Source organism: Leguminivora glycinivorella, chromosome 13 (genome assembly GCF_023078275.1).
Source record: "Leguminivora glycinivorella isolate SPB_JAAS2020 chromosome 13, LegGlyc_1.1, whole genome shotgun sequence".
NCBI lineage: Eukaryota > Metazoa > Arthropoda > Insecta > Lepidoptera > Tortricidae > Leguminivora > Leguminivora glycinivorella.
In genome coordinates, this window is record NC_062983.1 from 7,699,428 (window position 1) to 7,720,450 (window position 21,023).

A 21,023-nucleotide genomic window follows, 5' to 3' on the forward strand; every position below is an offset into this window, starting at 1 on the left:
AACACCGGTTTCACTTAACTAATCGGGCTTTTATGCCGTTTATTCACACACACACAATAAACTTAATACTATCGCGGTAACGCGGCTTATCCTATGCGATATCTAACCTTCCCCGGCCGGCCGGGGTTAAACGGAATCAATCTAGGGTGCGCCGGAAGGGCCTACAACTACAGGGACCTATCGAGGGTCAGGAGGTAGGAACCGTAACCCGGCCTAGGCGCGTAATGGTCACCCCGGCCCTGATCACGGGGGAGATAAAATAAGGTAGGAGGGTTTCAGAGGGTAGGAGTCGTAACCCGGCCTAGGCGCGTAATGGCCACCCCGGCCCTGATCACGGGAGAGATAGGATATATAGGTAACCCGGCCTAGGCGCGTAATGGTCACCCCGGCCCTGGTTTGGGAATTCGCTGGTGATCGGATATCAACCCGGCCTAGGCGCGTAATGGTCACCCCGGCCTTGGTTGTTGGAGGATAAGTGGATGGGAGCGTCGCCGTGAAGCGACGGGGACGGAAAGGGCCGCTGCACTGGCTGCGCGCACTTAAATATGGTCGGCCGGCGATCCCCTCCACTGCGCCGTGCGCTGCCGGTGGGCTCGATTCCGCGCGGGGCGCGCCGCTGTGATGACATGGCGCGCTGGTGACATAGCTATGTCACATACCCCCTCTTCGTCTGGAGATTTTTACCTGGGGAAAAATCACCGTTAATCTAGATTTGAAATATGTGGGGCCCTATTGGTCCCATTTATATGTTGATATGGAGGTAACTATGTAGGTAAGTTATGTTTCTGAAAATTAGGTATTACTTCTAATATTTGCTTTACTAGTAAGCGACGCATGTATACCTTTACTTGGTATTTAGTTGTGGGTATACTTATAATTGAGAATAGACAAACTATTTACTTTTTAAATAAGGATAGGTACATTTCGGTTGAACCACTCGTGATGCGATATCGATTTGTTTCTAAACTTTAGTTATTTGTTTACTGTGATAACTTTTATTTAGGTAAATATCCAAATATTTTCCTTGACCTAACTGTAAAAATATGATTTCGAGGTTTTGTGTTATTTGCTGGTTGCATCGGTGGTGTAAATTCTCCATGTGTTGCACTGTCCTGGAGACGCTTCGGTTTCTGTTTTAGGTATTTTGAACCTTTTCGTAAGTTGCGTCTTATTTGTAACTCGTTACGGTCCGTTTTAGCTTGTCGCTGGTTATGATAATATTGCCGCCGGTTGGTTGTTGGTACCTATGAAATGGGATGTATATTTGCGTTTAGCTTTAATTTTCGTAGGTATCTTGGCCAATGCTGGAGTGTATTTGGTCGACTCATGAATTGGCGTGTTTAGGGCGAAGTTGAATTCCGATAGGTATTTACGACTAACTTTATCCCGTTGTAGTTTTGTCATATACCTATTGCTATCAAGGTTTCGAGTGTTTTGTTGTATTGCTTTACGTTTCTGGCAGGCGTTGCATTTTTTTACGTATTTGTATATTTCACGTTGCATTCCGGGCCAGTAATATCGTTGCATAACTTTTCTAGTGGTTTTAGCTATGCCTAGGTGTCCGGCACTCGGCGTGTCATGGTATTGCCCCATTATCTGTGACCTCCTGGCCTCCGGTACACATAATTTCCATTCCGTGTCTGGATCCGTATGTGTGTTGTTTTTTCGGTTGATTATTTTTCTGTATAGTTTTCCCCCTTCGACGCGGTATTCTTGTGTTGTATCTGGATAATTTTGTGTTTGTAGTAATTTTCTTCCGTACCAGCCTTGACTGGCTGTTCCGCTGTGCAGCAGCGCTGGCTGGCTGGCGTATACTGGGCTCCATGATGATTCGTCCGCTACCTGGTTCTGCTTTTCGTTTCTATATCTTATGTCGAATTGGTACTGTTGTTGCCTGGGGTTCCTGGGGTAATATTCCTGCTTGACGGTCTCGTTATGCTTCATCCTTATCTTATGTTGGACGCATGTATTTCCCTTCAGGCTGGCGTCGCATTTCCTGAATTCGGTTTTTAGTATTTCTTCCAATTCTGCTTTTTCCGGTTCCGTTAACTTTTGTTGTTGTGGGTCAATTACTAGTTCTGTTACTGTTCGCGGCTTTGGAGTCTCTGTTTCTGGATGTGCCGTTGCCTGGCATGGTGTTGATCCTTGTGCTTCATCATGGTGGCTGTTTGTTTCATCCTGTGTACTAGGCCACGTGATTTTCACACCTAATCTTGTTAGCAAATCCATCCCTATGATTATGGCTGATGCCATGGGCATCACACGCACCCAGTGTTGGAGCCTTGTCTTTTTTATCTCTATTTCTACTCGTATGCTTGTCCGTACTTGAGCTCTCGTGCCGTTTGCGAGGATGATCCTTCGTTTTGTTTCTTGCTCTTGGCTTTTCTTTTCTTTGCACGCTTTATACACCGTTTCATTTATGTACGTGTGAGTTGATCCTGTATCTATTAGGCAACTGTACGTTATTCCGTTTATGGACATGTCGATGAACTGCCTATTGTCGCCGTTGTCCTCGTCGACGGCGGCTCCTATTGGCTGTGGTTTTCCCCACTCGCTCTTCTTTTTACAGCAATTCGTGCTGAGTACCCCCAATGTGCCGCAGCTACTGCAAAACATGCGTTTCTTTGCCCGACACTCTCTAGTGTCGTGGCCCGGTTTTCCACACGACCAGCAGCATGTCTTTGGGTCGTATTTTGGGTGTATCTTCATCCCTTCGTGGTTATCGCGCTCAGTATTGGCGTTCCGGTACCGGAGTTGACTGTACCTCGGTGTGTGTATGTCCTCATAATCTGCTGCTAGTTTTACCAGATCGGTGAGGTTCTCGAAGTCATTTTTCTTTATGTAGAGCTTGTAATTTTTTTCCATGTTTTCATGTATCCTATGTAGTCTTTCTTTCTCGGTGAGTTTCCCGTATCTTCGCATTAATGTCTGCAGGTCAGTCAAGTGATCGATGAAACTTTCTCCGAACTCTTGTTTTCTTGCTGCTATCTTGACTATTAGGTTCTCCTCGTAATTACTAGGGTAGTAGTACAGTTTGAAGAGTTTTAGGAACTGGTCCCAGCTCTGGAATGAATCGGTGTGGTTTCTATACCACGCTAATGCTTTCCCTTGCATTATACGCGGGAGCGCGGGTAGTATTTCCTCCTTGTCTATACTGCTCGCTGTCATAAACTCCTCCAGTCTTTCTACGAATTCCTCGGCGTCGTCGTATCCTTTGAACGACAGGTTCCACTCCCGGATTAGTTTGGTCAACTTGTTCGCATTCATTTTTCCTTCGTCCTCTGTCATCTTTAAGGGTTTTCCTTTTTCTGGTGTTTTGAACTCGTCTGAGGTCTTTATGGATTCTACTAGCAGTTTTCGTATCTGCTCGACTGTGAGGTCAGTCGTTGAGATATTCCTATTCTCGGCTTCTTGTATTAGCTCTGGTTTCTTTAAGTTGTAGATCCAGGATGCCGACATCTATGTACTTTATTTCGTAAACGGTTTCCTGTGGTGTTCTCCTGTCGTGACGTGTTGGGATTTAGTTTGTCGCGGTATGGATTTTGTATTTGACGGTATTATTGGTGACCGGATCGCGGCGGTATTTTACTTTTATGCGGGCGGGCGGGCTGCGTCGCGAGACCTAAATGAGCTATTTTCAATGACTGACCTTTCTCCCGAGTCTCCTAAGACTCCTAAATTGTGAGTTTTTCGGTTGGGCGCCAAATGTGATGTTCTGCCTGTGCAGGACTCACATATCCTCCGTGCCTGATGGGCCTGGGAGGTTTTACCGAGCTAGTCTCAGATGTGGGAGAAAGGGGGTGCAAGGCGAATAGAGAGAAACACCGGTTTCACTTAACTAATCGGGCTTTTATGCCGTTTATTCACACACACACAATAAACTTAATACTATCGCGGTAACGCGGCTTATCCTATGCGATATCTAACCTTCCCCGGCCGGCCGGGGTTAAACGGAATCAATCTAGGGTGCGCCGGAAGGGCCTACAACTACAGGGACCTATCGAGGGTCAGGAGGTAGGAACCGTAACCCGGCCTAGGCGCGTAATGGTCACCCCGGCCCTGATCACGGGGGAGATAAAATAAGGTAGGAGGGTTTCAGAGGGTAGGAGTCGTAACCCGGCCTAGGCGCGTAATGGCCACCCCGGCCCTGATCACGGGAGAGATAGGATATATAGGTAACCCGGCCTAGGCGCGTAATGGTCACCCCGGCCCTGGTTTGGGAATTCGCTGGTGATCGGATATCAACCCGGCCTAGGCGCGTAATGGTCACCCCGGCCTTGGTTGTTGGAGGATAAGTGGATGGGAGCGTCGCCGTGAAGCGACGGGGACGGAAAGGGCCGCTGCACTGGCTGCGCGCACTTAAATATGGTCGGCCGGCGATCCCCTCCACTGCGCCGTGCGCTGCCGGTGGGCTCGATTCCGCGCGGGGCGCGCCGCTGTGATGACATGGCGCGCTGGTGACATAGCTATGTCACAACATGTTCTTCAAATTTTAAGTTTCCATCAAAATAAAGTCCTAGGTTCCGTACAATAAGTGATTCCTCTAATAATTCCCCATTAATCGTAACCGAAGGTTTATTGCGATGTACTGTATTAATTTGATTTTTTGTGCCTAGTACAACGTATGTACATTTTTGCGCGTTCAGCTTAAGGCCATGATTTTCTGACCAGACGCGAATTGACTCTAGGTCATGATTAAGCTTTTTTACAGCATTATCTATTTCTGTGTTATTAGGACTTGCGCACATGATGATCTGTGTGTCGTCCGCATACATATGTGCAAGTCCGAATTCAGTGGTTTGTAGTAAATCAGCGGTATAAATTGAATATAATATTGGACCTAACATTGAGCCTTGAACTACGCCTTTTGACACTGCCAACGGTTCGGATCGGTTTGTTATTCCCAAGTCATTTGTACACTCTACGAGTTGCTTCCTATCTTGAAAGTAATAACTAAACCATGAACAAACTGTTTCGTCACAACCGAAATATTTTAATTTAGCCAAAAGGATGTCTGGATCTAGGCAATCAAAAGCACGGCTGTAGTCAAGCAAAACTAAAAATGATGCTTTATTTTCGTCGGACGCCGTTAATATCTCATCAACAATGTGTAAGAGAGCTGTGGTAGTACTATGGCCTTTTCTAAAACCCGACTGGCCTTGTGGTATAATATTATTAATTTCTAAGTACGATGTCAGTTGCTGACAGACCGCTTTTTCTAATATCTTAGATAAAGCCGGAAGTAATCCAATTGGTCTTAGGTCTTTTAATGTTTCTACAGGTTCTTTTTTGGGTATGGGCTTGATTAAGGCTGTACGCCATGACAGTGGGAAATATCCTGTTTTAAGAGATATGTTTATTATGTGCGTTATTGCTTGCAGAGAATATGGCAGGGTGAGCTTTATCATTTTCATTGATATGCCATCCGTACCCATGGCGTTTGAATTTATTGTATTAATAATGTTATTTACCCTATCCGGTGATAGTTCTTTAAAACCGAAAACAGAACCTTGCATTACAATACGCAGGAGCCAGTGCTGGATTTTTACATATTTGTGGAACTGATTCAATAAAAGATTTATTTATTTCAGCAGGATCGCATAAATGGGACGGCAGAGCGCTCTGTGTATTAGTACCCAAGGATTTCCTTATTTCCCCCCACATCTTACGGCTGTTCTTAGAGCAATTATTAACTTTTTGAGTAAAATAATTATGCTTTTCGGAACGCGTGATGTCATTAACTAAATTGCGATATGTTTTGTAAGTTTTAACATGATCGCTATCACCTGTCTGCTTGGCCAAAGAGCAAGCTTTATCTCTGTCACGTCGTAAAGCCCTTATACTATCAGTTATCCAGGGTGTGGGTGGTTGCTTAAAAGTTTTAGTATGACATGGCACAAAATGATCGAATAATTGTAGAATCAGGAATGTAAAACAGTCTACTGCCGAGTCGACATTGTTTTTGCAATTTAAAACCCACTCCCAAGGTGTCATGGAAGAAGCAGTATATAGTTGAACCACGAGCGAAGCGAGTGGTTCGAGAATAGAATCCTGAACTTGCGAGTTTTTTAACACACGAGAAGTAAAATACATTTGCACCCGAGTGTAACACAAAACTTTTCCCCTCACTATAGCGAGGAAACTACAACGCAAAAAATGCGTTTATCACTGCTTCCAGTAGTTCCACAGGTGGAAAATCATCTTTATTACTAGATTCACCTACTTTTATCAATTTTGAAGCAATTAATTTGACTTTGTTCAAGGTCAAATTACTTTACCCACTAGTGGATAAAATGCGTTTTTACCCGCTGGTATTAAAGGACAAAACACGTGTTTCCGAGCTAGTGAGGGGAAAAAATATATATACGGACTAAGGGCCGGTTGCATCAAACCATCTGTCACCGATAAAGCGTTCGTTAAATTTTTATTGTATGGGAAGTTTCATAGACGCAAATACATATATAACTCCGTATAGACAGATAAAGTCTAAGAAAAAAACATACCTCAGTACCATACAGAAAAAGGTACGGTGGCCTAGATGGCATTACACCTTTGGGGTGCGCTCAGCTAGATGGCGCTAATATTAATATTTGACATTTTAACACATATCAAGCTAAGAATATGGGCCAAATTGTCAAAACTGAGGTTCAAAAGTTTTAAGCCTGTGTCAAGAGATGGCAGTCTATGCACTGTGATTACACGTTTTACTTCGACAGTAACTCTCTATAATACTCGATCCTCTTTGATAGACGTCTGCTGCGTGACGATGATGTGTCTAATGTCTATCAAATATGGTTGATGCAACTGGCCCTAAGTGCCAAAAATATGTATCCACAACCTGAACGTGTTCTGTAAACATATTTTTGGAACGGTACTAGTCGTGTATACATATTTTTTTGAACTTTGTACGCTTCTACCTTTTATACCTTGACTGTGTAAGCACAGTATAATAAAGAGTACTATAGTAGTATGGCCACTCCCGCTCCCCGCTGAAAGCGCCGTCCACCCCCTCTCGGTTACCTCACAGTTACCGCCTGTCAAAAACGCGAACAGTCGGCCTGTCACATTTCACTCATACAAGCATAGTACGCGTACGTACGAGCTTAGACTGTGTGCTAGGAACGCGCCTCTTTCATATATTTGATCGCCATTATCCGAGGTGTGGTATAAGGTACCTTCTGCCGTCCAGAAACTTACAAAGCTCATGAAACGTTTATGTCTCACGGTATTTTTATTTGTATTTTCTAAATAGATTTTTTTGTCGCGTAGTACTGGCTCATAATTATCTAGACTTATATTAACCGGGATAAAGACCGTGATTGCCTTTTTGATTTTTGTCGAGCTCCCGAAATTAAACTAACCGTGAATCATTCAAAACTCTCATCATAATTATCTACTCACTTGCAAATAGTGTACTAGCATGAGTTTGCTCTTGACAGTTTGTATTTCGTCGCCATCTCTGCCACCTGCGATTACGATTTTCCACACATCGTTCGCATCACCAACGCCGTCCTAGAAGAAAAATTATAAATCAACAAAAGCCTTTCTTTTTCTTCAAGCTATCGTTTACCCGACCTACTTAGTATAGTATGAATTTTCTGAGATGAACGTTTCGCTTTTGCCGTAATCTGTTAAACAAAGGCCTTTGTTTCTATTATTCACGGCGGCTAGCTCCCATTTCCACAGCACGTGCTAAAGTCTCAGTATAATTAAAAAGCAACTATCATGATAGCAATAATTAAGGTTAAAATTTATTAAACAGTTTGCAGTATGCAGGTAACTTTTTTGAAGATGACAAAACGTGTTGCCTCCGAAAGGGCTTTTTATGGATTTGAACCTTATTACTATCATGATAGTTGCTTTTTAACTACACTGAGACTATAGCACGTGCCGTTTAAACGGGAGCTAGCCGCAGTGAATAATAGACACAAAGGCCTTTGTTTAACAGATTACGGCTAAAGCGAAAAGTTCATCTCAGAAAATTCATACTATACCAGGGTCCGCTTTCCCGTTCAGACTTCTTCACTTCGCCTGGTTATCGGCATCCTTACGGCTCAGCCACGACATTGGTCTAAGCGCGACAGCGGTGAGCGGCGGGCATACATTGGAGCGAGACACAGCGATGGGACTTTTCATTCGCACGTATGGCTGCCGCTAACCGCTGTCGCGCTTAGACCAATGTCGTGGACGGGCCGTCAGGTGTGAGATTGTTCTCTTCCATGTCCGCTGTAACGACGTCCAACCAGCGCTTCTTAGGCCTACCGGGGCCGCGTGACGCGTCACATACGAGTTTTATTACATTGCGGTATTTGATGGCTGTGCAAAATTGTATGTAACCTCAACAGTCCGCAATGTAACTAAAATCGCATGCGAGTTCGCACGCCGTCTAAATCAGGCCTAAGACAGTGAGATTGAAGCATCTGCCACTTTCTTGCAGCTTATCCGTACGTGACGAATTCCGAGGCTGCCATGGATGTGTGCGTTACGTATGCGATCTAGTCGCGTAACGTGACACATCCACCGCAACTTCTTGAAGCTGCTGGACAATGGACATGCCTTCCAAGGGCAGACCAGGCAAAGTGTTACACGGACCATTTTTTTCAAAGCTGTCCACCCCACTTTTTTTTTAACCGACTTCAAAAAAGGAGGAGGTTCTCAATTCGACTGAATGTTTTTTTTTTTTTTTTTTGTATGTATGTTATTCGATATCTCCGAGAATCGTGGACCGATTTTCAAATTTTTTTTTTGATCGAACCGGTATAACCCCGAGATGGTCCCATTGGCACCAAGTCAGGGTCTGATGATGGGATCCTGGAGAAATCGAGGGAACTCTTCAAATGTTATAGGCACATGTAATGTTTTTAGTCTATTTTTCAAAGGTACACCAGTATTTACGTCTGATGGTAATAATTTTATGTGGCTGAGCTGATGATGGAAGGTCAACTCCTCAATGGTTAGGAGTTAAAGGATAATTCTTTCACTACTGTACATGTATTCGGACTGATACATATAATATCACTAGGAACCACTAAAAATCAACAAATAAATAAACTTTTTAACAAAAAATAAAACCGCCTTCAAAAATAAGCGCGTTACAAAACACGGAGAAACAAAAAGCCAAAAATAATAAACCTTTCAATTCAGATTTCTTATCGTATTGCAATAAGCTAAACATCCAAATTATAAACAAATCAATTATTTTTGGAGTCGGTACCAGCCTGTGTATGGTTGGGTGGGGCAAACAGGCAATAGCAAGGCGACGAACAGGTCTGGTACCGACTACAAAAATAATTGATTTGTTTATAATTTGGATGTTTAGCTTATTGCAATACGATAAGAAATCTGAATTGAAAGGTTTATTATTTTTGGCTTTTTAGTTTCTCCGTGTTTTGTAACGCGCTTATTTTTGAAGGCGGTTTTTTATTTGGAATTTTTTATGTGGTTTGCACTCAGAATCGTGAGCTCTTTCAATTCTAATAGGAGAAAAGTGTCCCAAGGTTTTTTTCCCATTCTGTTACGATTTTTTCATACATTTTGTATTGCGGCAACGGAATGGAAGGTTCGAAAAAATTTAAAAATGGAAACATGAGACATTTTTTTTCTCATATCAGGATTGAAGGAGCTCGCGATTCTGAGTATTATACGCGTAAAAAATACCCATGTTACAAAAATGGTGGGGTGGACAACTTTGAAAAAAAAAATGGCCCACATGTTTGTTACTTTGGTTGGCGCTAGTCAAATGTTTTGATACGTTCATCGCATTTCTTTTGTTCCACCGAAACATACCTCCCCGTAGCCGGTGACCTGCATACACTTTTGCGTGAGCGGCGCGCGCTCGCGATGCGAGTGCAGGTTGCGCATGGTCTGCGCATGCGTGATACGCACTAAATCTCCGCTGCGCACGAGCACTGTCCCAGAGGGAGAGGACGCGTACGGACGGATGATCCAGCGGTTGTTCTCGTCTTTGTGTGTGTATGTTGTTATCTGTGGAAGAGAACAAATTTTCAAGGCTGGCTTCCACTTACGTCGAATGAGGACTCGTCCTCAATACATTTATTATGAACGGTGAATTCGATTCCACGCGTCGCCTATGGACGCAGTTTTATAATAAATGCAGAAGGCGAATTATTGAGATTCGACTCGGCGACCTATATAGTGGACGTTAGCCTTTACAATTCGAGACCGTTTGGACTAATAAATCTCACACTATGTTTTATATCAAAGTCAATGTAGTAGGTGATGAGTGAGGGAATAGTGACTTCAACAAATAAAATAAAGATTAAAAAAATAAAAAAGGAATCACTACTGCGCCATATGCAAGCATGCGAGGGGAGCGCTAGCGTTGTGGAGACTGTTTCCTATGAGGCGCGCTTGAAAACCGGATGAGAAACCGTCACCGTTTCTACTGTTGACATTATGAGAATAAAGATTATATATTAACCTGTTGCTGCCTAGCGCCGACGCCCGCCGGATAAAGATGGTGGTGCGAGTGTAAGTACCCCCCTCCAGTGCGGTGGTTCTTGAGTGTCACTACAGCCCCATAGGCCAGTACTCGAGGGGCGCTAGCGTTGTGGAGACTGTTTCCTATGAGGCGCGCTTGGAAACCGGATGAGTAGAAACCGTCGCCGTTTCCGCTGTTGACATTTTCCAAATTGTGAGTGTGCACGGGAAAACGTCCCACTTTGTCGATTGCTATAAACCCGCTTTGTCAGTTTATTAATATAGAGATATAAGCAAATCTCGCCTTAATGGTCACACTCACAATTATTTAGAGTAAGGAATAGGAAAGGGTTTTTTTTAACTGCCTTATAATTTGATGTCTTACGTCAGAATATATTTAATATAATATCATTAGTTCATTTATCATCAAAACATTTTAGTATTTTGCAGATATATTTAAAAAAAATCTCTAGGTTATTTTAGAATGAATATTTCGGATTTTGCGAAAAGTATGCCGTTAAAATTATGAATGAATTAATAGACTAGAAAAAAACAATGTCTAGGTGGATTCTCTGTATCTCTAGACTTATTTGATAGTTGAATGGCTTCTAAATCAACACTTACATGTAATAGCTCACCTTTTAGACAATACAGTAAGATGTATCCAGAAGAAGAACACGTAGAGAGCAGCAGGCCACAAGATTAGAGTGATAGTTCTACCAATCAGATGCTTCATTGTAAGGCTCTGTAACAAAAACATTATGAGTTTTGAATGATTCACAGTTGTTCTCATTTGACTTAGATTGACCATCACAGACCATCATTACAGACCATCGAGTGTGAATGCGACCAGTGGTAACGCTGAAAGTGAACGCAGCCGACGCGCGCAAAGGAGGATAGATCGCCTTCGTCAGTTTTCCGTGATCATGATGCATGCAACTGCGTCGAAATATCGGGAGTTCGACAAAAATCAAAAAGGTAATCACGGTCTATATCCTGGTCAATATAAGTCTAATAAAAATCACAGAGAACCTCCTATAGAGTGGCAGTCTTGTATATTTGGTTCGCGATACGAGTCACCAGTGTTTGGGGTGCGAGGAGCGGGCGGGGAATGTGTTAAGCGCGCTGTGATTGGCCGTTTCAAGGACGGCGGGCAGTCGCGCCAGATGAAAAGGGACAGAAGTATGACTGTCCCTCTACTGACGCGTAAGTGGCCAATGTAAGTTGACCTATGCCGGCTCTGAATAAATTATAAATATGACTTATTTGTGGAATGTAATGCCGTCTGTTTTTAAATTTGAGCTTCTTGTTACCTTTCCACACCATTTCACACTACAGGTGGACATCTTTAAGGCATCAAAATACCCTTTTCCAATTTTTTTATGCGAAAAACACGCGCTGCTTTCGGGTCTGTTACTTGGTAGGGTGGAGCGAAAAAACACTTTTCTGGAATTAGCAAACCTAATAGATATCAATCAATGCCCCTTAGTCTATGAAGCCTTTGTGCAAATTTTGAGCTTTTTAAATCAACATCTTCTGCCTCCGCATTAAGTTTGAAATTTTGAAAATCTCATACAAACCTGAAATTTCAACTTTTAGATAAAAAATGTTTTTCGGCAGTATTATGTTCAGTATACATTATTGATACATATTATTACAAGAAACTACCAAAAATTGCGAAAATAGCGTTAAAAATCGCCAATTTACAGTATTTTAGCGGCTATTTTGACGAATGTACTGAAACTAGACAAACTTTGGCGATTCTTGACGCCATTTTCGCAACTTTTTGTAGTTTCTCATAATGATATGTATAATTAACATATACTAAACATAATACTGCCGAATTTTTTTTTATCTGAAAGTTGAATTTTTAGGTTTGTATGAGATTTTCAAAATTTCAACCCTAATGCGGAGGCAGAAGATGTTGATTTAAAAAGCCGAAAATTTGCACAAAGGCTTCATAGACTAAGGGGCATTGATTGATAACTATTAGGTTTGCTAATTCCAGAAAAGTGTTTTTTCGCTCCACCCTATTACTTGGTCGATACTGATCGGGCACGGCAAGCGCCCGCGCTTATATCAGTGCAAATACTAGGAAGGCTGGCGACCGCGAGTCGTCTTGTAATAGATGTCTATAGGGGTTGGTCTGTGGATAAAAATATTATGTTCTATCAAATCTAACACCTTTCTCAACCATAAGCCAAGATATTCAAAGTATTCAAGCACAGGGACGTAGCCAGAAATAAATTCAAGTTAGGGTATCAGCTGTAATTACAGGTAGAGTGCTCTAGCTACGGCCCTGGGCCCGCATTAAATATGTTGTATGGAGAAACTGGAGAGAATCCTTCGCCGTGTGAAAAGCAAATTAACTAGAATTTGACCATGTAACCCCCCTCATGACTACAGAGCAGGATCGCCCTAGCATAAAAGCCTAGAACAATTTTTTTTTTCATTTTTTTTAATTAGGCTGCATTACTAACAAAACAGCTCGAGTGAAAATATTTTCAGTACTTTGTAGATTTCATTCCTCAACCGATTCTTGTCAAATCTAGGAAGCTTTAATAATGACATAGATTTTTAAATCAGGTTTGGGAAGTTTATGAACTAATATACAGGGTGTAACAAAAATGGTGGTGATCCGTTTAAGGGCGTAGTCAGTATCGTATTCTCATCAGGAAAAAGTAGGATAAAAATTTTTTTTCGCAAAAAAATTTTTTATCTTTGTATGGAGATTCGACTGATTCGCGCGGCCCGGCTCATACAAAAGTGAAATTTTTTTAGCGAAAAAAAAATTTTCTTCTACTTTTTCCTGATAAGAATACGATACTGAGTACGCCCTTAAACGGATCACCACCATTTTTGTTACACTCGGTAGTCCCCCTCGCCGTATCCGGCAACGGCGACTCCTCCAACAGTTATTGATCCAAAGTAGAGATGGGCCGAATATTCGGTAAATATTCGGTATTCGGCATATTCGGCAACTTTGTCAATGTTCGTATTCGGCCGAATAGTTCGGTTACATTACCGAATAAAACAAAGTGTTAAATAACGTAAGTTGTTTCGTAATTCATCGGATAATGCATTATATTTCAGCATTACAAGGAACTACAAAAATAGATCTAAATGTATGCTTAAAAATATCAATAACATTTTGTATTTATAACAAAAATATATGTCAAGAAAAAACTAAATTTGAAGTATCCATCTATTGATAAGAACAGTAGGCACCGTAGTAACACTAGAGTAACATTATGTTTTCATTACCATTCGTTTAAAAATGTATCCACGAATCGAGTGTCAACACAAACCTGACAGGGTTTCATGGCACTCTGGTGTATGAATAAATGTAAGATTTTTAATATACATAGAATAAAAAAAAAAAGTTTTAAACTCTACATCAGCTTTAAAAATATAGCGCACCGAATATTCGTATTCGGCAAAGTCCATATTCGGCCCATCTCTAATCATAAGCATTATAGGAATGAATAACATTACCACAGGTTTAGTAAGATCTCCAAGAACGTCCCACAAGTCAGCAACAGTCCGCAGCCCCACAAACAGTACGACGAACAGTCCCACAAACTTGACCGACATGGTACAGGCCAGTGACGCACCGAGGAACAGTTGCCAGGTGATCAGGGTTGGGGAGAAGGGCGCGTGACCTTCGGTGGTTAGCGTGCGGACCTGAGAAATGAAAAACACTTCAAGTTCATGTATGCTCAATCATAGATTAAATATAAGATCATACCATCCCATACATAAAAATGCGACCGCCTAGGAACGCGCATACACTACACCACACATAGATGGCGCCACATAAAAAATGTCTTGTAGCTTTCGATTATACTCGTAGATGGCGTTAAGTGTCACTGTTGACATAGATTTATGGCTCAAAAGTGACACTTAACGCCAATCTACAAATAATCGATGGCAACAAGGCATTTTTGTGGCGCCATATATGTGTGGTGTAGTGTATGCGCGTTCTTTGGTGGTCGCATTTTAATGTATGGGATGGTATGATCTTCTTATATTTATTCTATGGCTCAATCTACAATAAGGACGAATATGATTTGATTTAGACGAAAACATTCTTATTGAGCTTGAAGTACAGTACGTTCGTATTTGTCATGCTATATATTGATTTAAACTAACACGATCTTCACTCATATTATTAAAACACTAATATTATTAAGTAGGTACGTAAAGCGGTTGAAATCAGGAAACATCGTAATTTACGCTGAGATGAGGCCATTTCGTGGCACTTCATTACTTTCTGTCTTGTTGTTATTATGTGTTCTTTGTCTTGTCTGTGTTCACGAATAAATGTTTATTCTATTCTATTTCAATCAAAATGAAGGGCAAGGGATTTCATCTTCGTGGAATCCGGTGATTAGCAAGTGCAAACGTGAGAAAACTTTCGGTCACATACAATCGGATGTCGTGAGTGTTGTATGTAGGCAGAGTGGCAACCGTAGCGTAAAAGTGACTAATGGTAATGACAATCAAGTGCGGGTAGTTCGAAAAACTCGTACAGCTATTAGAAGATGTTGATACGACTCCCAGCCAGTCTACCCGTGACCACGGACGTAATGTCACGTCCGAAACGTCGGGTTACATATAAACGTGAGTTTTACGCGATTAAGTCCCGTTTTAATTTAATAATATTTGTCATGATAGTTCAGTCAATGTCAGTACATCTTGTACTGACACTGACTGAAATAGCATGACACGTTCGTATGTTTCCGTAACAATGCGAAGGCAAGTCTTTTTGCACTACATCTGTATAAGGACCTTTCTACTAGGTCAAATAAAAAGGACCAACCCTACTTTGCATAGGTAAGATGCATTAGAGTAATTCCGAATGACAGAAACGCTCGGGTAATATTGAAAATAATGGTGATATTGGTGATTTTTATGCGACTTTCGAAATTACCCTAATGGACCTTAGTGGTTTTTGAGGTCAACAACAACTTTTATTATGGGACCATTGCAATTAACGCGAAAATTAATCCTTATCCTTTAGACTTAAACATACTAAATCAAGAGAGATTATTTTCTGTAAATAATTTATTTACCTTCATAGCACCATAAATAGAGCAGCTCATAAAAAACAGCAATATTGGGTCCAATAAAATATACCGGTTTAGAGTAAGGAAGCCAACATCTGAAATTAAACACATTAGGTTTGTTAAAAATATGTATTAGACCGCCCGCTGTTTACCTTTGTTCGTGTTGCTTCCTTGTTTTGTATTGTTTTATTTTATCAAGGTGTGCAATAAAGAGTATTTGTATTGTATTGTATTGCATAAGAGAATTAACAGCCAACTAGCTGGCGCTAACTGGATGCGGATGGTAATGGACCGACAAGCGTGGAGGAATGAAGAGGAGGCCTATGTCCAAAGACGGACGCTTTAAAGGCTGCTATAGATAGATAGATAGATGTTATTTTTATATGCTTAAGCTTTTTGTGACTGTGTAAATATTGTTAATAGTTTTTATTGCATGCTTTGCATTACCCAAAATATTGTACACCAGAGATGGTAGACTGCGTCAAAGATACGATTATTATTTTTGACACCTTTTATATTTTTACCTGTGGTCTGACAATAAATCATTTCATTTCATTTCATAAGTTTGAGTTTGAATGTTTATATTAAGGAAGCAGCTCTTGCCAACAATTTGTAACTTAATTACAACTTGTGAACTTATTCAAAAAGTATAAATAACTTGAATAATGCATGTAAATAGTACATTTCGATACAAGTGCGAAAAAAAGGAAGTTCGAAACGAGTGGCGATAAATTAAAACACGACCGAAGGGAGTGTTTTAAATCGACACGAGTTACGAATTTCCTTTTCGCACGTGTATCGAACGACGTTTTTCAGTACAGATGGACCTCCGAAGTTTCGACCTGACATATAATGAACCACTTCTCGCACTAGTGCGTAAAAAAAACACCATCTGTACTGAAAAATTTCTTAACTCTTACCACACAATAACAGCATTGTTCCTATAAAAGTGGAGTCCAAAGATTTCGTCATCTCCCATAAGGATAAAAATGTCAAAGGAATAACAAGGGCTCCCAATGTTGTACAGAACTGAAAAAAAAATTTAGTACCTTTGATGCTATGTCAATTCAATAAAATTCATCAGTAGGCATCCAGTCTGACTGTCACTGCACTGAAAGTATTAGAAATTAGTCTATTTTATCTTTCATAGGCGCTGGTGGCCTAGCAGTAAGAGCGTGCGACTTCCGATCCGGGGTTCGAACCCCGTCTCGTACCAATGAGTTTTTCGGAACTTATGTGCGAAATGTCATTTGATATTTGCCAGTCGCTTTTCGGTGAAGGAAAACATTGTGAGGAAACCTGACTAATTCCAATAAGGCCTAGTTACCCTTCGGGTTGGAAGGGCAGTCGCTTTCGTAAAACTAGTGCCTACGCCAAATCTTGGAATTTAGTGGTCAGAGTGGACCCCAGGCTCCCATGAGCCGTGGCAAATGCCGGGATAACGCAAGGAGGATGATCATGATCTTTCAGAATGTTTTTGATCTTAACACATTCGTGGACATGTATGCTATAGCATACGCGTAGTCATTTGTTTCCTTTGGTCTATGACAGATGACGTCACTAGCCAATCTAGCCATCCGTAAACGTGTTAATCAACAGTATGAATAGTCAGAAAGTAAGACTTTTACAAAAAAATAATTCGATGTTTGACATGACCTCAGATGTTTACATAAAAAAAATATCAACTTACAATTCTCATGCCTTCATATTTGGCGCCATCATACTTGTCCCCGGGCTTGTCAAATGGAAAGGTGCCATCATATCCTGTCAGCTTGCCTGACAAGGCAATGAGCATCTGAAATATTTTTTTTTTTTTCAAATACGTTACACAGTGTGACAGTAAAAACCAAAGCACTGAGTATCTAAAATATAAAGCTAAAACTCTTGGTGTTTCAACTCTTCCCATATAAAATGTCTGTTAGGTGTATGCCTATTATTGTAAATGTATATGTCTACTTGTTTTTCTTGTTATGTCAGCCTAAGATACGTGACGCAATGGTTAGCCGTAAAGTCATGTAATCATGTTTACCAATAAATATAAATAAATAAATATAAAAAATTTAATTTAATTTATAATTTAATCTTAATTTTTTTTTTAATTTAATTATATATTTATTTAATAAAGATAAACATGTAAAAAAAAAAAATTATTACACTATACATAAATTTATGAATTAGAATTTGACCAAATCAGGATACAGTTTACAGTTCCTAAGAGTAACATAATGTTTTTAAATGTTTTGTTAACTGCTGTTTCTTATATAAACGGTTTACTGACGATTCGCCAAAAAACGTTTCCCAAAGTTTCACATCCCAAACTATTATTCCCAAATTATCATTTCCCAAATAAACCTTGTACCTCAGATATAGTAAAGGCATTTAAATCAATTAATGTCAAAAAAACTAGTGACCTCTGGGGGGTCTCCGTCCATGCCGTAAAATCCTTAGTTGAGGTTGTAGCGCCTGACTTAGCAGTTATATTCAACAACAGTGTTGACTGCGGCGAGTTTCCTGATCTAATGAAACATAGCAAAATAACTCCTTTATTTAAATCCGGCAGCCACTCTGACCCCACTAACTTTAGACCAATATCTGTGCTGCCAACTTTCAGTAAAATATTTGAAAAATTAGTTCTTTCTCAATTAGTACGACATTTTAACGTTAATAATTTAATGCATAATAAGCAATTTGGCTTCACACGGGGTCGCTCGACAACCGATGCTGGTGTTGAGCTAATTAAGCATATTTTCGATGCCTGGGAGGAGTCACAAGATGCTTTAGGTATCTTTTGTGATTTATCTAAGGCCTTCGACTGTGTTTGTCATGAAACATTGATCAGGAAACTACATTATTATGGAGTCAGAGGATCAGCACTAGATTTACTCAAGTCCTACTTAAATGGTAGAATACAAAGGGTAGATGTCAATGGACAGAGATCAACTGGGTCATTGGTCTCTATGGGTGTACCACAGGGATCAATATTGGGGCCTTTCCTGTTCCTTATCTACATAAATGACTTGCCATTCCTTGTAAAGACCCACCATGATATAGTATTGTTTGCAGACGACACCTCACTTATTTTCAAACTCAAACGACAGCAACAAGCTCACAGTGATGTAAACAATGCTATCTCTAAAGTAGTGAACTGGTTCAATGCTAATAATTTATTATTAAATGAAAAAAAGACTAAATGTATTAAGTTTGTCACTAATAGTAACGTAAGGAATGAGCAAACAAGTGTCGTTGTGAAGGATGAGGAATTAGAACTGGTAGATAGTACAGTTTTTCTTGGTATAACTTTAGATTCTAAACTTCAGTGGGGTCCCCATATTGTTAACCTCTCGAATAGACTTAGTTCTGCAGCTTTTGCAGTGAGCAAGATCCGTCAGTTAACAGACGTGAAAACAGCTCGATTAGTTTATTTTAGTTACTTTCACAGCATTATGTCATATGGTATTTTACTTTGGGGCAGTGCTTCAGAGATAAATACCATATTTATTCTGCAGAAGAGGGCTATTCGAGCAATATATAAAATGAACCATAGAGACTCACTTAGAGATAAATTTAAGGACATTAATATAATGACAGTGCATTGTCAATATATTTATGAGAATATTATGTATGTACATAAAAACATTTGTAATTTTAAGAAAAACTGTGATGTACATAATATAAATACTAGAAATAAACATAAACTCGCGGTGCCCTTCACACGGCTCTGTAAAATTAAAAAATCATTCATGGGTAATTGTGTTCGATTTTATAATAAACTTCCGAATCATATTACTGACTTGTCAATTAATAAATTTAAGAATCATGTAAAGCGTGTACTCATTTCCAAAGCTTATTATACAACACAAGACTACATGAATGATAAAACAACGTGGGATTAATTGTTATTCGAAATGGTTTCTTATTTTTACGTTTATTATTATTATTATTGTTGATGATATTAATATTGTATTTTTTTGGACATTGGATTTTTCCTAGAAATATTCTAGACATGTATTTTTATATATACATATACCTAATTATATATTTTTTGTTTAACGATTATTTTTATATGAAATTGTATATTATAGACTCAATATTATTATGAACAATAATTTACAACAATAAATTGCTCTGATAATTAGGTTAGATTAAGATCATAATATATATGTAATGAACTATTCATAAGAGCTTGTAACTAGGCCTACATGAATAAAGATATTTTGAATTGAATTGAATTGAAACGTTTGGCAAAACAACTTATCGCAAATTGACATTTAGCAAAACTTTTTTTGGCAAGTATTTGTTTCCCAAAATATTTACTTGGTCAAATTTCATTTTACCAAATATTATTTAGTCAAAGGTATTGTTAGGCAAAATTTCCATTTCCCAATATATTGTAATTAAATGGTGCACTGGAAATTTGTTTGTTGATTTTATACTATGTGTCCAAGATTTGTGTGAAATAATGTGTATGTCTTACCTACTTTTTTTCCTCCTGCTGCAAATGTCAAGGATGACAATTTCACTTACATGTCCGGATACATTCTATTAATAAGGAACCTTATGTTTTCAAGACCATTATGTTCTATTAATTTTTAATTACTTTAAAACGCCATTTGCTCACTGTCAACCTAACACGCTCCTCCTCGCTTCGCTCGTCGTCGCACCTAAACTGACCCTGTCACACACGAGTTTTCTGTTACAATACTAATAAAATTATTACATTACATTTATGCCTTGTAATATTTATTGTCAAACGTGGTTTTGCATAGTGTAATTTGTAGAAACATTTTTTGAGAGAAAAATAGTTGACAAAATAATTTTGTCCAGTAATATTAGTTTGACAAAAATAAAGTTGAGCAAACTTTTCGTGTCCAACTGAAGCCTTGGGAATAAAACTGAAATTATAAGTTATTAGTAAATTATTAGTTATTATAAGTTTCTAATGGGGTGGCAACGCGCATGTGACACTGTTTGAGTTGCAGGCGTCCATAGGTTACGGTGACCGCTTTACATCAGGCGGACCGTATACTTGTTTGCCACCGACGTAGTATAAAATTATCATTTGACAATTTTAAGTTAAATTTGGCAAAAAATCTTTGGTAAATTAAATTAATCCCGTAGAAATGAAAATGCAAATGCCTAAATATTTTCGAAATTTGCGATGTGAAATTTTGACCAAACATGTTTTTGGGATATAAGTTTTGCCATTAAAAACGTTTGCGAAATAAAGTTTTGACTAAATAAAATTTGACTAAGTAAAATTGTGCGAAATGATAATTTGACCAAACAAAATCATTGCGAAACATACCTTTGCCAAACAATACTTTGGGAAATGAAACTATTGCGAAATGATTATTGGGAAATGAAATTTGACGAAACGTTTTTTGGCGAAACGGCAGGACACCTATATAAACATGTCTGTTAATTTTTATCTACACCATGTTTTTCAGTTAAATTCGGCGCGCAGTTAGGGTTCATCATCAGGAACCACCCTGTATATTGCTTTTTGTTAAATTC

At 39.6% G+C, this 21,023-nt stretch overlaps 1 protein-coding gene across 1 annotated transcript in view; it reads right to left on the bottom strand.

The window, feature by feature from the left end:
* LOC125232592 (protein O-mannosyl-transferase 2) overlaps nucleotides 1-21,023 on the bottom strand; it is a 37,205-nt gene that overhangs the window by 14,982 nt on the left and 1,200 nt on the right. Inside the window, 8 exon segments of the mRNA XM_048138319.1 lie at nucleotides 7,402-7,512; nucleotides 9,787-9,984; nucleotides 10,442-10,634; nucleotides 11,079-11,185; nucleotides 13,936-14,124; nucleotides 15,516-15,604; nucleotides 16,430-16,538; nucleotides 17,200-17,304. Of these exon segments, the coding sequence (XP_047994276.1) occupies nucleotides 7,402-7,512; nucleotides 9,787-9,984; nucleotides 10,442-10,634; nucleotides 11,079-11,185; nucleotides 13,936-14,124; nucleotides 15,516-15,604; nucleotides 16,430-16,538; nucleotides 17,200-17,304 (1,101 nt within the window).